Source organism: Pseudopipra pipra, chromosome 21, assembly GCF_036250125.1.
Source record: "Pseudopipra pipra isolate bDixPip1 chromosome 21, bDixPip1.hap1, whole genome shotgun sequence".
In the NCBI taxonomy this organism is placed as follows: domain Eukaryota; kingdom Metazoa; phylum Chordata; class Aves; order Passeriformes; family Pipridae; genus Pseudopipra; species Pseudopipra pipra.
In genome coordinates, this window is record NC_087569.1 from 2,473,063 (window position 1) to 2,488,741 (window position 15,679).

General features: G+C 49.6%; 1 protein-coding gene across 1 annotated transcript in view; it reads right to left on the reverse strand.

The window, feature by feature from the left end:
- The window catches only part of LOC135425687 (S-adenosyl-L-methionine-dependent tRNA 4-demethylwyosine synthase TYW1-like), a 92,861-nt gene that overhangs the window by 11,471 nt on the left and 65,711 nt on the right, over positions 1 to 15,679 (reverse strand). The window contains exon 14 of the mRNA XM_064678240.1: positions 6,345 to 6,501. Within this exon, the coding sequence (XP_064534310.1) occupies positions 6,345 to 6,501 (157 nt within the window). The remainder of the gene's footprint in view (positions 1 to 6,344; positions 6,502 to 15,679) is intronic.

Genomic DNA, 15,679 nt, shown 5'->3' on the forward strand with positions numbered 1-15,679 from the left:
TAAAAGGGCTTTTCCCCTTCACAACAGCCCAACTCTGGGCTGCTTTTCAGCCCCTTTGCTCCTTGCCTGAGCTGTTTTATTCCAGTCACAAAACCCCATCGAGCCCAGACTTTAAAACACGATTTGGTGGCTGATTGTGTCTGGTTCTTCCCTCTGTGAACACTTCTTTTCAATGGCATTTGGGCCCAAAGTTCACGTGTGTTGTGTCCACCCCACTGCCACCCTGCTCCCAAATCTGATTTACCTGAGGTAAACTGCACATTTCATGGCCTGCAACAAACACAGCTCTGCAAACACTTTCAATTAAGAGCAAGGTGAACCACACAGAGCTGAAACAGGGCTACAAAAGAAACAGCCTGCTGCTAATTAGCAACTGTACAAGTTTGGGAAGCAATTACTTTCTCACCCATAAATTAATGAGTGGCTCCCTCCATTAATCTGCCCAAGCAGCACAACTCAGAGCCAGCCTGGAAACAGGGGGATGGTGCTAAAAAAGGATGTTCATTCATTTTTATTTAGCCCAGCTCTGAAAGAAGCCTTTAAAAATATTAGTTCTATATTCGTTAGTCTTATTTAGAGCAGCCACAGCCACGCAAATGAGGGGTTATGGATCCCCAAAGTTCAGCTGGAGAGACACAGAAATATTTTCCCAGCATTCATTATCCAGCTTATGGATTTGAGCAGCATGAAAAATGGATGAGGACAGAGGGGTAAGATTCTTAGGAAGCTACACCATGACTCACTCCCTTAGTAAACTCCAAAGAGATCATTTACAAGCAAAGGAAGCACATGGAATAACTGAGGGCTCGGCTGGCTCATTAATTCCCAGCACAAATCAATGAGGATCAGCTTCCAGCACACCCAAGGAAGGCACAGCAGCTTTCAACCTCTCCAACTCCTTAAAACAGGAGTTAATTACCAGAGCTGATACCACTTAAAAAGGGGGGAAGGGTTGATTAGGGCAGTCACCTTGTGTTTGCTGGTAATACATGAAGACAGTTATTGAGACATCAAGTGTGGAGAAGGAAGTGATTCCACTGTTCCCCCCCAGCTCTCACACCAACCTCCCCAGCAGCAGCATCATCAGCCCCGCTCTTAATTACCTCCTTAATGAGGGTGTTTTAGCATCCTAATGCACAGGGCTTTGGCCAAGTACCTTGGAACAGCAGCCTTTTGAAAAGCATCTCATGGTTCTGCCAGGATGAATCCAGAGAAACCCTGCTGGGCACTCCCTGGGGCTCACAGAACCATGGAAGGGGTTGGGTTGGAAGGGGCCTTAAAGATCATCCTGTCCCACCCCCTGCCATGGCCAGGGACACCTTCCACCAGCCCAGGTTGCTCCAACCTGCCCTTGGACACTCCCAGGGATGGGGCAGCCACAGCTGCTCTGGGCCAGGGCCTCCCCACCTCAACAGGGAGCTTTGGGCGTGGCAAATGAACTTTATTCCCAAAAGCAGCTCCCTGGGCTCCCCTGGGGATGACAGGGACACCCTGCCCTGCTGCAGGACACACCAGCCCAGGGCACATCCAGCAGGGCAACAATCCAAGGGGTGGCACAAGGCAGGGCTGGAGCACCACGAGGGAACATTTGGACCCTGGGTAAGGACACTCTGCTTGGGGAATTCTTTGCTTTAGGCTGTAGGGAGGTGGGTGTTGGTCTCTTCTCCCAGGGAACAAGGGACAGCACAAGAGGAAACGGCCTCAAGTTGTGTCAGGGGAGGTTCAGGGTGGATATCAGTGGAAAATTCTCTCTAATATCCCATCTATCCCTGCCCTCTGGCAGTGGGAAGTCATTCCCTCTTGCCCTTGTCCCTTGTCCCCAGTCCCTCTCCAGCTCTCCTGGAGCCCCTTTAGGCCCTGGAAGGGGCTCTCAGGTCTCCTGGAGCCTTCTCTTCTCCAGGTGAAGCCCCCCAGCTCTCCCAGCCTTTCCTCCCAGCAGAGCTGCTCCATCCCTCCGATCATCTTGGTGCCTCCTCTGGACCTGCTCCAACAGCTCCATGTCCTTCCTGTGCTGATTCCAGGGCTGATTTTCACGTGGCTGTGATGGAGCTGAGTGAGCACAAGTATTGCCCAGAGCCTTGTGCCAGGGGGAGAAGCACGAGGAGCACATTCCTTCCCCCAGGATCTGGCTCCTGGATGGAGATCTGGACAGCCAGCAATCATTTTAATCCATGGGGCTCTGAAGGAAAGATTCCCAGGGAATTAAATATGACAGGGCTTTGTCTCTCAACTCAGACTCCAGACTTCCCAACTTAATTACTGAACAAAACAATTCCCTGAACTGCCAGCCCACAAATTATAAATTTCATTGAGGCTCATGTGAATGAAGAGCAGAACAAAGTGCTGGCCAAGCTGCTGAGTGACAGAGCCACTGTTTAAAAACTGGGGCAGCCCTGACCCAGGACAAATATAAAAAGCCTTAAATGACATATTGATAGATGGCACGCCCTGCAATAAAAATGCTCATAGCCTGGGCATCAGCACCTCCTAATGACAGACACAGCCCTGCAGTGGGTTCAGGGAGGATTCAACTCCTTGGTTGTGTTTGATAATCACTTTTCAGCTGATTTAACAAAGGCCACCAGTTCTGGGGGGCAGTGAAATGGGAAAGGCAGGGGTGGAGATGGCGAGTTGGGCTGCACAACCCCAGCTCTCCAGACACCCCCCACACATGGCCATGCACTGAGTGGGGCTGCAGCCACTCCATAATGTTCTGTGAGTCCCTTGAAGGGGAGGGAACTCCTCCTGGAAAAGCTGAACTCAAACACAGGACACAGCCTTTCATTCCAGCTCTTCTTGTGGATACCAAGAGAGAAACGGCCACTGTTGAATCCCTCACCCCTCTGCTCCCAGAGTCACATTCATGGAATCACTGAGGCTGGAAAAGCCCTCCCAGCCCATGGAGTCCACTCTGTGCCCCATCCCCACCCTGTCCCCCAGCCCAGAGCTCTGAGTGCCACCTCCAGTCCTTCCTTGACACCTCCAGGGATGGGGACTCCACCACCTCCCTGGGCAGCCCCTTCCAGTGCCTGACCACCCTTTCCATGGAGAAATTCCTCCTGATGTCCAACCTGACCCTCCCCTGGCACAGCCTGAGGCCGTTCCCTCTCCTCCTGTCCCTTGTTCCCTGGGAGCAGAGCCCGACCCCCCCCAGCTCCCCCCTCCTGTCAGGGAGGTGCAGAGCCAGAAGGTCCCCCCTGAGCCTCCTTTTCTCCAGGCTGAGCTGTCCCCATTCACTCTTTAGTTTCTACAGCTTCCCTTGGGCATTGGAAGAAGTTTTTCACCAGGAAGGTGGTAAAACACTGGCACAGGTTGCCCAGAGAAGCTGTGGCTGCCCCCGGATCCCTGGAAGTGTCCAAGGCCAGGCTGGATGGCCTTGGAGCAACTTCAACCTAGTTGAAGTCCCTGCCCATGGCAGGGGGTTGGAATTAGAAGACCTTTAAAGGTCCCTTCCAACCCAAACCATTCCATGATTAGTGAGTTGTAACCTTTAGTTGGACCAAGGGCAGCAGCAAAATGGGTTCACTCCCTGTCAGCAGAGGCTGCTCAGGACCCACCTGGAAGCAGCTTCCACAGCAGCCCAGGGCAACTGGGATTTATCCAGCACTGCCAGACCCTCAGGTGCCCAACTGCCCTGCAGGACAGGGAGGTGGCACAGCCCCACTGCCCACCTGGGCACCTCAGACCATCCACACCTTGTCCTTGGACCCAGAGCTCACAGGTGAGGGGACAACATTGAGGGGCTGGGGTGAGTTCAGGGAAGGGAATGGAGCTGGGGAAGGGGCTGGAGCAGCAGGAGCAGCTGAGGGAGCTGGGGGGGCTCAGCCTGGGGAAAAGGAGGCTCAGGGGGGACCTTCTGGCTCTGCAACCCCCTGACAGGAGGGGGGAGCCGGGGGGGGGTTGGGCTCTGCTCCCAGGGAACAAGGGACAGGAGGAGAGGGAACGGCCTCCAGTTGTGCCAGGGGAGGGTCAGGTTGGACATCAGGAGGAATTTCTCCATGGAAAGGGTGGTCAGGCACTGGAAGGGGCTGCCCAGGGAGGTGGTGGAGTCCCCACCCCTGGAGGTGCTCAAAAAACATGTGGATGTGGCACTTGGGGACATGGCCAGTGGTGACCTTGGCAGTGCTGGGGGGATGGTTGGACTTGATCTTACAGGTCCATTCCAACCTTCCTGACCCTGTGATTCTGGGACAGTAATTGGTCAATGTTGGGCTATTTTCATGCATGGAAATCATCCATGGTTTGGGTTTATTTATAGCAGGCACTAGAACAGGAGATTTAGCTTCACCTCCCTTCATTTAAATTCCAACTGGGATTCAGCAGGACTCAGTGGCTTTTTTGACAGGTGGGGGCAGTCCCCTCTTGCTGCTGCAATTAAAAACTCATTAAGGCACAGCTCATTTTCCTCATTACTTTAAGCACTTAAATAATCTTTAGTGTTTAATATGACAAGACTGAGCAGATTGGGACTGATACTTCCCTCTGCTCCTTCCTTCCACACATTTCCTTGGTCATTAGAATCTTGCAGCAAAGCCTCAGGAGCTTTGCAGTCCCAGAGCAGCATCCTCAGCTGGGCCTGAGCTCTTGGGATTAGAAACACAAGAGACTTTCCACATGCCAGCTTTTGGGACCAGAGCACAGGCATGACACTAAACTGTTCCCAGAGAAGGAAACTGAGGCACAAAATGTCCTTGATGTCCCTTGGCTTGAAGGCACCTGGCCAGGATGAGCTGCTGGGAATTCAGGGATATGTCCTATTTCTGGAAATAGGACATTCAGAGCAAGGCACTGCCCAGGCTGCCCAGGGGGGTGTGGAGTCTCCCTCACTGGGGATGTTCCAGAACCATCTGGACACAATCCTGTGCCATGTGCTCTGGGATGACCTTGCTTGACCAGATGCCCCACTGTGGGCCCTTCCAGCCTGACCCACTCTGGGATTCCTGCTTGCAAGTGGAATTAGGTGACATGAGACAGCACATACTTTTTATCATTAAAAATCCCCAAGAAACAGCAAATTCCCACTTGGAGTAGCCCGAGAAAAGCCCCAAACCCACCCAGCAGCCCCCTGTGTGTCCTGCCAGCCTCTGACCCCCTCAGCTGAGCAAGGCTGAGCCCTCAGTGCCACCAGCCCACTACATGGATCCTGGGAATGTCTCCCACCCCTCTCTGCCTCAGGGGGAAGTGTTCCAGAGATGCCCCTGTCCCAGCTGGAAGAGCCCCAGGAGCACATCCTTCCTCACCCACTTCCCTGGCAGTCCAAGGCACGATTTTTCCAGGGAAGAGCTGAACTCTGGGAAAGCAGGACTAGGGGGGGAGAGGGAAGAGCAGCCCTGTGCCTTTGGAGGAGGCAGATGTTTGTCCTGCAGAATTCCCAGGGGATCAGGGTTTGGAAACATTGATTTAAACCCAACTCATTGCACTAATTGGTGCCCAGGGCAGAGCAGCCTCAGCAGCACCAACACCCACAGCTCCATCCCTGCCCTCCAGCATCCTGGAGATCAGGAGTTCTTCCCACAGGAACACTCCTCCTGCTTGGCTTGACCCAAGGAATATGAAGCAGTTTGATACACAAGGTAAAAGTGAGGGTTTTTTTCCCCAAACCTTGATTTTGGATCAAGGTCTCAACTTCAGCAGCACATTCAGAGAGAGAGACCTCTCGCCACTGATGGATCACTTTGGGTTTGTTCCACTGCAGCAAAGTCCAGGCTTTCTCTTCAAAAACAAGGTAAAAAAAATGAAGGGGAGAAGGAAAAGAGAAAGGAAAGTCCAGGAGTTGGAGCTGCACAGATCCAGAGGTAACTGAGCTCCTGGGTGCCAGTGCTGAGAGTGGCTCTTCCCAGAGCATTTATAAGGTGCCTTTTTTACAAGTTTTTAAATTTTTTTTTACATTCCCTAAATCCATGAACCCCATGACAAAGCCCCTCCTGCCCTGCTGTGTACAAACAGCAACCACATCACTAAACCTGATATTATCACCTTTTTCCCTGGCCAAATTTGACACCAGGGTGGGAAGAATCACACCACAAACTGCCAGCTTGTCCCAGACTAATTTGTTCAAAGTGCTGGCTGACATGAAGAAGGAATATCTATTTATCAGTCCCTGTTTCCATGAGAAATACAGAAATTGTGTTGGGCAGAAATCAAGGCTGGCTGGCACAAAACTTAACTTGTGGCCCATTGAAACCTACTCCAAATGCACACTAGAAAATACTGATTGTTAATTATTACCAATGAACCAACATTAAAAGGAAGAGTAAAGTTCCTTACAGGTCACTGAAATCTTGAGGAGAGTTTTACTCAGAAAGCTGAAGACTAAAAATGGGGGGAAATGGGGACTTAAAAACTGGAAAAAAAATGATGGAAAAAAGGGAAGAGCCCCAGGCAGCTCACCTTGACCTCGATGAAGTCTGGTTTTCCAAGGGATATCAGCTCAGCATAAGCTTTGAGTTCATCCACATTCCAAGCTTTCACCAGGGTCAGCCTGTAAACCGTGCGCTGCTCCTGGAACCAAGGAAAAAATCCCATTAGGATCCCACTCTGGCACAGGGATGTTCCAGCCCTGGGACTTCAAAGAGGAAAAAAGAGGTTAAATCATTCCTTTATTGCAGAGATTGAACCAAAGCAGGAGCCTCCTCACTTGTTCTTTCAAGGCATTTACTCTCCAGCATCGGAGCTGAGCCACCTTACCCCATCAAATGACTGATATTCCTCCTGGATTTCCCAGGCACTTCGTTTTTACAGGAGCTTTAACTTAATGGGAAAATAACCAGGAAATTTAACTCCCTTTGATTGGCTTCCCCAGGCATAAAATGTCCCCATTAGTTACAGATGTTCTCGTTCCTCCAGCTGGATCATCTGGCACTGGTGACTTCCATGGGAACATGGACTCATCCAGGTTGGAAAAGCCCTCTGAGATGATCAAATGCAGCCCTTCCCCAGCACTGCCCAGGCCACCACTGCCCCTGTCCCCAAGGGCCACACCCACAGGTGTTAAATCCCCCCAGGGCTGGGGACCCCCCCACTGTCCAGCTGGGCCAGGGCTGGACAAGCTTTTCCATGGAGGAATTTTGCCCAGTATCCACCCTGAACAGTGACAGCACTCCCAGAGCTTCTGTCCTTGGAGTGGTTCTGATCTGCCCTCCAAGGGCTGCTCTCCAGAGAAGCTCCTGGGGACAGAAGGACTCTCCACACAAGCACTTGGCCACGGAACAAACCCACTCCCGCCGTGACATCCGCTTGTTCCCAGCTTCTCCTTCCCCTTCAGCTCCCACTGATGCTTTATTTCACTTATTTTTGGAATTTTAGCTTGCTTATTTTTGGAATTTTATTTAGCTTATTTTTGGAATTTTATTTAGCTTATTTTTGGGATTTATTTACAGAGCAGTTTTCCCAGCAGAAGTGCTCTTTGATTAACTCCTTTGCCATCCCCTCACACTGTGAACTATAAAATGGGACAGTTCAGCCAGAGGGAAAGAGCCCTCAACAAACCCACAGCAACAAACCCACAGCAGCTCCAGGCTCCTCAGCTGGGCCCAGCCTGGATCCCAGCCTGGATCCCATCCATTTTCTATCATTTTTGTGGCTTTTGGGTTTTTTTAATTAAGTTTTACATTCTCTTGTGATTTTAGTTTGGCCTTTTTGTCCTTTCTAACCATTTTACCAATTCTGGGTTTCTTTAGTACTTTTAAACAATATTTATCAAATTTATATATTTTTTAATATCTTTTTATAACTTTTAACCAATTTTGCCCACTTTCCTTCCCTTAACCCCATTTATTTGTGCTCATGTTTTGCTAGTTTTGGTTCATTTTTCCTTAATTTCATTTTTTAAAAATATTTCATAATTCACACCAATTGTCTTGTATTTGTTGGTTGGGTTTGGCTGTTTTTAACCAAATTTGGGGGTTTTGCCCCCAGGCAGTACCTGCCCCACAACCCCTGGCAGCACTGACAAGGAATAACTGTGCATCCATCACTTCCATAACTGAACTATCCCAAAAACCGTATTAATTAATCACAACTGGGGAGGGAAAGCAGGGAAAGAAACTCAAGTGGATACAGGAAACAGGTAGAAAAATCAAAATTTACTGTTGTGACTGAAGAAGCCTCTTTCCAGAGGGCAACATCTCCCAAGTGTTTCTAGGAAAAGCTGGAGAAGGGACACATCAAAATGACTAAACAGCCCCAAAATGTTCTCTGGGAGTAATCCTTGAGGAATGCCAGCAGTCAGATGGCTTTATTCATGTTTTATTTGTATTTGTTGTACAACAGAGCCCCAGGAGAGCCTCTTATAAGAGCAGCAAAACAAGAAATAAAGAGCTTAAACCTCAAGAATTCAACGAGCTGAAGCGGCGGGATCTCAGAGCAGGCTGATGTTCTGCTCCCTGCTTTTCCCAGGAAAAGCAACTTATTTCCCCCCCTGCAGGCATCAGGGGAAGGGGAGAGGAAGAGGAGTTAATCAAATAACAACTCCGTGGAGGGGAGGGCGAGCCAAGGGTGTGGAACTGCTTTGTTTGACACCAGAAAGCTCTGGGTGCAGAGGAGCAGCCCCGGGAAGGGGCAGGAGCACAGATGCCCATCAGGTGGCAAAGGAAATCCAGGTTATCAGGGCAGGCTGGTCTAACACACAGCCCTGGGGTTTCCTTGGGATTGCCTGAGATCCATTAAAGGCACCTTAATATAAAATATTGTCCAAGAAATATCTTAACAGGGGGAAAACCACTGAGAGGCACTTTGGCTTGTGTCACTCAGTCCCCGAAACCTTTCCAGTCTTGCTCTCTGGAGGACACAAACCACCTCAGGGTTGGCAGGATGCTCACAAAATAGAGATTCTGGGCTTTGTCCCTTGATGGATTCTCAAAGCTACAGAGCAACAGGCACCTTTCTCCATGGGGGTCCCAAAAAGGCAAGTTCCAGGGTGCAGCTCAGCCTTCTGTTCCCCAAACGCTTCGAGGGCAAAGGAATGAAGATCCCACCTGAGGAAAAGCAGTATTTTCCCTTCAGGCAATTCCTGCTAAAAATTCCTGCTAAAATCCTGCCAGGCTGCCCTGAAAAAGCATTGCAGCCTTTCAGTGGCAGGCCAGGGCACAAGGGAAGCACAAACCTGAACAGGGTTAGGGGAGGATATTTAGGATAAAAAAAGCCTTTCATTGAGTGGGTCTGAGGTCCTGGTCTCTCAGAAGATCTGGGAAGTGTCATGGCCCCAAGGCTGCCAGAGCTCCTGAAGTGTTTGGACAACACTCTCAGGGACAGGTGGGATTTGGGGTGTCTGTGCAGGGCCAGGGCTTGGACTGGATCCTTGTGGGTCCCTTCCAGCTCAGGATATTCTGCAATAATACAAATGCTGACACCCTCCAGGTCAGAAAGGGTTAATAAAGGATCTGGTGTCACTTTGACAAAGTGTTCCCTTCCCACTTCAATAACCAAGAGGGATTGGGGCTGCTGGTTTTTTATCATTTCTTTTTAATTCCCTCCTCCCCAACATTCATCTTCTCGTAGATCAAACAGAATGATTCTCCACGAAACAGCCCAGGGCTGATCTCAGGAGGGACAGGGAAGGGGGGACACCCCAAATGTGCAGCAAAGAGCAGGGAGTGATCCCAGGGGAGCATCAGCTCCCTTCTCCAGGTGGGGCAGGAGAGGATCATCATCTCCCTTCTCCAACCAAAGCAGGGGAACATCTCCCTTCTCCAAGTGGGAAAAGGAAGCACCTCCCTCCTCCACCCAAAGGAGGGGAACATCTCCCTTCTCCAAATGGGGCAGAGGGAGCATCTCCCTTCTCCAAGTGGGGCAGGAGAGGATCATTATCTCCCTTCACCAACCAAAGCAGAGAAGCATTTCCCTTCTCCAAGTGGGGCAGAGGGAGCATCATCTCCCTTCTCCAAGCGGGAAAAAGAAGCACCTCCCTCCTCCAGCCAAAGCAGGGGAACACGTCCCTTCTCCAAATGGGGCAGAGGGAGCATCTCCCTTCTCCAACCAAGGTAGGGGAGCACCTCCCTTCCCCAAATGGGGCAGAGGGAGCATCATCTCCCTTCTCCAAGTGGGAAAAGGGAGCACCTCCCTCCTCCAGCCAAAGCAAAGGAGCATCTCCCTTCTCCAAATGGGGCAGGGGCAGCATCATCTCCCTTCTCCAAATGGGGCAGGAGAGGAACATCATCTCCCTTCTCCAACCAGAGCAGGGGAACATCTCCCTTCTCCAAGTGGGGCAGGGGCAGCATCATCTCCCTTCTCCAAAAGAGGCAGGGAAGCATCATCTCCCTTCTGAAGGGGGACAGGAGAGGAACATCATCTCCCTTCTCCATATGGGGCAGAGGAAGCATTTCCCTTTCCAAGTGGGGCAGAGGGAGCATCATCTCCCTTTTCCAACCCAGCCCTTCCCCTGGATCGTGCCCCTCGCACTGGCTCTGTTGTTCAGGCACAGGAACAGTGTCCCACCGTTTGGGAGTAAATATAATAACCCCTTTATTTTTATCCCCACTTCCCAGCCCCAAGGCAGGCACCCTGAACACTCACACACCTTTCTCAGACACAGCTCAAGTTATTTCATTGCTAGAAAATGCTGTTTCCTGCCCAGACACCTCCAAGAAATGCCTGTTTTTGCAGCTAATGAATCTCAGTATTGTCAACACAAACACTGAGCTGCTTGAACAGCAAAAGCACCCTCTGGGGAGAGGAAATGATGGTGCAAACTCCAAACAAAAATTGCTCTTTCCTTCACACAACTTCACAGAGCCTTTGCAGGGACTGGGGGATGAGCAGGAAGCCACTTCAAAGGCAGCTCCTTGGGCTCATTAGGATTTGCTCCCTCCCTTCAAGGGAAGGCCTGACTTGCAAAACGACTTCAGGACACATTTTCAGAGCTTCTGAGCTGGCAGGGACCTGCTCTGATCACGGCACAAAACAGCCTGAAAACTGGAAGTGCAGCCCCACAGCCCAGCATTCCTGGAGCAACTGGAAAGCTGCCCTTTCCCAGCACTGGAAAAGTCCTTTCCCAAAACTCCAGCCTCTTCCCTTGCCTGGGTTATGCAACAACTTCCTAAGTGAGCAAGTGCTGAATAAAGATATCAAAGCAATTTTCACACTTGGAAATTACTTGTCACAGGGATGTGGATCAGGAAAAAAAAACCCTGGAGCCAAGAATCACTTCAGCAGAGTCGGTAACGGGTGTTTTTATGCAGAAACCTCGGCAAGGATAAAGGATCCAAAATGCAGCAAAAGGGAATTTCAAATTCCAACACAACCCAAAATTTCACAGCTTTCCAAAGCCTGGAGACAGTGCCCTTGGAAGAGGCCTGGAGATCATTTCTGCCTCTCCCAAAGACAGCTCTGTTCAGCCTCCAGGCTCCCAGAGTTCTGCAGACCATGGAATGGTTTGGGTGGGAAGGGACCTTAAAGATCATCCAGTCCCAACCCCTGCCATGGGCAGGGACACCTTCCACCAGCCCAGCTTCCTCCAACCTGGCCTTGGACACTCCCAGGGATGGGGCAGCCACAGCTTCTCTGCCCAGCCTGTGCCAGGGCCTCCCCATCCTCACAGCCAGGAATTCCTTCCCAATATCCCATCTCTCCCTGCCCTCTGGCAGTGGGAAGCCATTCCCTCTTGTCCTGTCCCTCCATTTCTTGTCCCCAGTCCCTCTCCAGCTCTCCTGGAGCCCCTTTAGGCCCTGCAAGGGGCTCTAAGTTCTGCCTGGAGCCTTCTCTTGTCCAGGTGACCCCCCCCAGCTCTCCCAGCCTGGCTCCAGAGCAGAGGGGCTCCAGCCCTTGGAGCATCTCCGTGGCCTCCTCTGGACTCCGTGTGGCACCAGGAGAACATCATCACCATCAGAAGACTCAGTGCCCTTGAAAGGATGCAGATTAATCCATTTTTTTGGCAAGCAGGACCCTTCCCTCCCCTAACAAGCTCCTCACTCTGCTCTGGCTCATCCATCACTGGAGGAACAGTGTCCTCCAAGAGTCACATTGCAGGACCCAGGGATTGTCGTGCTGAGCAAATTTCCACAGCACAGGAGAAGTTCCTTCTCAGCACAAGAGCCCAAAAGTTTTCAGCTTCCTTTCTTCAGGCCAAGAGTCATTAAAGCAACACCCTGAACAGGTTGTGCTGCGTAGGAACCTGCTAAAACCACCCATTGTTCCAGAATTTGCTATTAATACACCAGTTAAAGCAAGTGGAGCTTTGTCTCCACTGCTAAAAAAGGTGCTGATTAGCATAGGATAATTAACACACGAGCTGCTCTGCTGTACCAGCCCAGCAAAGCTCAGAGCATTGATTTTAGGGCTTGCAAAGGGAGCCTAAAGCCCAGCCTGAACCTGCAGCTCAGCACCAGAGCCCTTGGGCTTCCCCCAGGATGTCCCAGTTGTTCCCAACTCATCCCCAGGATGGGGACAAAGCCCAGCACCCTCTCTTTGGACCCTGAACCAGCTCCAGCACAACATTAAATCTCATATTAAGGATCTTCTTTGCTGCCTGTCCTGGTGTGGGGAAAAACCAAACCAAATTATTGCTTCTGAAGTGCTTGGGGGTGTTGATTTTCCACGTGTCCTGGAGTTTCTGAAGGTTCAAAACCTTCGAGGTCTCTTCCTGTGCCCAGTATTTTCTTGCCTGGAGTGACCCAAATATTACTGTGATCTAAGTTTAGCTGGAATTGAGACACAGCTAATTTGGAAAGTCAGCCTTGAGAGTTTGCAGTCCCACCAGATTTTCAAAACTGAGGTTTTCTCTGGATTTGGATAATTCAGTTTATTACATGTGAGACCATCAGAAAATAATCTGTTGTTCGTGTTAAATATGGGTATCTAAAGAAAGGCTCAGAAATGCCCCAAGATTTGTGTTTCCATCTATGTGTAAGCATAAAACCAGCTTTTTAAGTGCTCAGTTTTTCCCAGCTGAGACTTACAGCTGAGACTTACAGCTGAGGCTTCCCTCAAAGCTGACTGAGTGGGTGGGATCTCTGCCCATGGCAGGGGGTGGAATGAGAGGGTCTTTAAGGTCCCTTCCAACCCAAAGTGTTCCAGGATTCCATGATCTGAGTGTTAATACCAAAGCAACTGGGATGTTTTTTAAAAAATAACCCCAAACTTTAAATTAAAAAAACATAAAACCCAACCAAAACATGAACCTGCTCCTACTTTTCCATGTCAAAGCCATTCCTGATCTTTGTGAGAGAAACAGGAAAAAAACTAAATAGAGGATCAGGGAAAAAAAACCAATTCCAGGGTGATGTGTCCACATGATGAGGGACTGGTCCTACATCTTTTCTCACCACTGCAGTCCAATTCAGTCCCTTTAAAGGTCAAAGAGCAAAGCAAATTCTAATTCTTTCAGCTTTACCACATTTATGTAAGAAACAAAATTGTCTCTCTGAGTATAATTATTCTGAGGTGCCAAGTCTGATCTCCAGATGAAATTCCTTATTCTTTTAAAGGTCCTGCAGATAAGATGAAAACTGTCATGAATAATAATTAGAAAACCATCAAAGTTGGACTTTTGGTTTATATCAGGGTTTGAAAAGACAGACATCAATCAACACAACCTCTCCAGGTCATCCCAAATCGAGCTGGATTGACCAGCTCTCAAATTCTGCCTCCAAAGAAGGAGGAAATCCTGCAGTGATGTGAGCACAGCAGCTCAGGTTCCCAAGCCACAATTTCAAAGCAGCTGCTGATGTGTGAAGCACAAGAATGGGGGATCCAGACTGGAAAGCAAGGAGAAAAAACCCATCAATTTTCATTCTCTTGCCTTCCTAAGTCACATTCCCCCCCACAATCATTCTTCCTGTACGTGCTTGTAATCTACTTTATTGTTTCACACTCCAGTAGAAATTAATCAGATTATTAAAAAATCTCTATAAGTCACACAAAGTACAGCAACAGCTTTGTTTTGAGACCCATAAATGTTGTTCTCAAGCAAATCCAGAACCATGACTGCTCCTTATCCATTTTTCATGGCCTTGGTTTTAATACACTTAACTCTTGGAAATCAGCCCCAACAATATTCCAGGGATTATTCATTTCTTTTCCATATTTCTGGGGCAGTTTCAAGGAATCATGTAAAATTTATACCCAGGGAAAAAGAAGTCCAAGGCAATGGGACTTAAAATAGAAGAGGCATTAAAACAGATCACATCAAATCAGCAGCAAAAACCACCTCAAGCTTGCTGTTAAACAGACCACACAGCCTGGTGATGGTTCAGTTCCCAGGGAATTAGTGGATGTTTAACTCCAAAGGGCCACCACCTCCATCCCCCTGGCCAGGCAGAGCAGAGGAGCCCTGAGAAATTTTCTGCATGAAGGTAAAAGACTTTTAGATTTATTAAATTCTCTCTGTATTTTAGTGTAATACAGGAGTGCTGGTGAATTCCCCGAGAGAAAGAGCCTTTGTTTCCCACCAAAATAAAAATTCAGGATACCTGGTAACATTCCATCCTGCAACTGTGTGATGCATCATCTCAGAGGAAGCAATAAAAAAGAAATAAGACTGTTTGGAAACAAAGCTCTCGTTGCAGTCTGAACATTCGTGAGCTATGTGTGAGAAAAGCTGGGACTGTTTTCCTGGAATGTGAGTCCAGGAGAGGCCCCTGTTGCCTGTGTATTTTGGTGCTGAAAAAAATCTCGGGAGCAGTTAATTAGGGGTGAGATAAGAAAGGGTTTATTTGCCAAGGCAGTAGGTGATATAGACACGCCCAGGCCGTGCCTGAGAGGTTACATTTTATAACATTATCCATCCAATCCCAGATGTGTCCACCCTTTGGCCCTTCCTCTGGTCCGCCCCGGGTCCTCCCCCTGAGAATTGGGTCTGGGGACTTTTTGGGACCACCTACTTCATCATCTTCAGCTTCATCAGAGCACAAAGGGTACATAGTTACCTAATTCTTGACTCGTTTTGTTATTCAGGCCCTGATATGCTGTTCTCTAAACAGTCTAGGCCTTTGCCTTGACCAAAGACAAAACATTGCCACTGAATTCAGGGGTAGGTTTGATATGGGGAGCAAAGAATGGGGTAAGAGGGTTAGGGAATGTATAAACAAAGCTGCTGGAGAGAGGGAAATGAACAAGGGATAACGAAGGAAGGGGTTTCTGCTTTTAAAACCTACCTATAAAACTTACAAGTCTTACAAATATTAAAAAAAACAAAAAAAACATTAGGGGCTTAAGGTATCACCCCGAGGGCATGAGCTGAGCAGGGAGTGGGGTCTGTGAGCTGAGCAGGAATCCCTGACCCACCTGGGACAGGGCACAGCAGGGGGACACACAGAATCCCACGATGTGCTGAGCTGGGAGGGACCCCCAAGGATCATCAGTCCAACCCTCAGCCCTGCACAGGCCCAGCCCCAAGAGTCACCCCCTGTGCCCCAGAGGATCAGCCAAACCCTCCCTGAGCTCTGGCAGCCTTGGGGCTGTGCCCACTGCCCTGGGGAGCCTGGGCAGTGCCCAACCAGCCTCTGGGGGAAGAACCTTTGGCTGAGATCCAACCTGAGCCTGCCCTGACACAGCTTCATGCTGAGTCCTGTCATAGAAGGGAAGAGGAAGGGAGGCTGACCCACCTGTGGCCTTCCAGGACCTGAAGGGACTAAAAGAAAGCTGGAGAGAGACTATTTACAAGGGCCTGGAGTGACAGGACAAGGGGGAATGGCTTCAAACTGCCAGAGAGCAGGGTTAGATGGGATATTGGGAAGGAATCCTT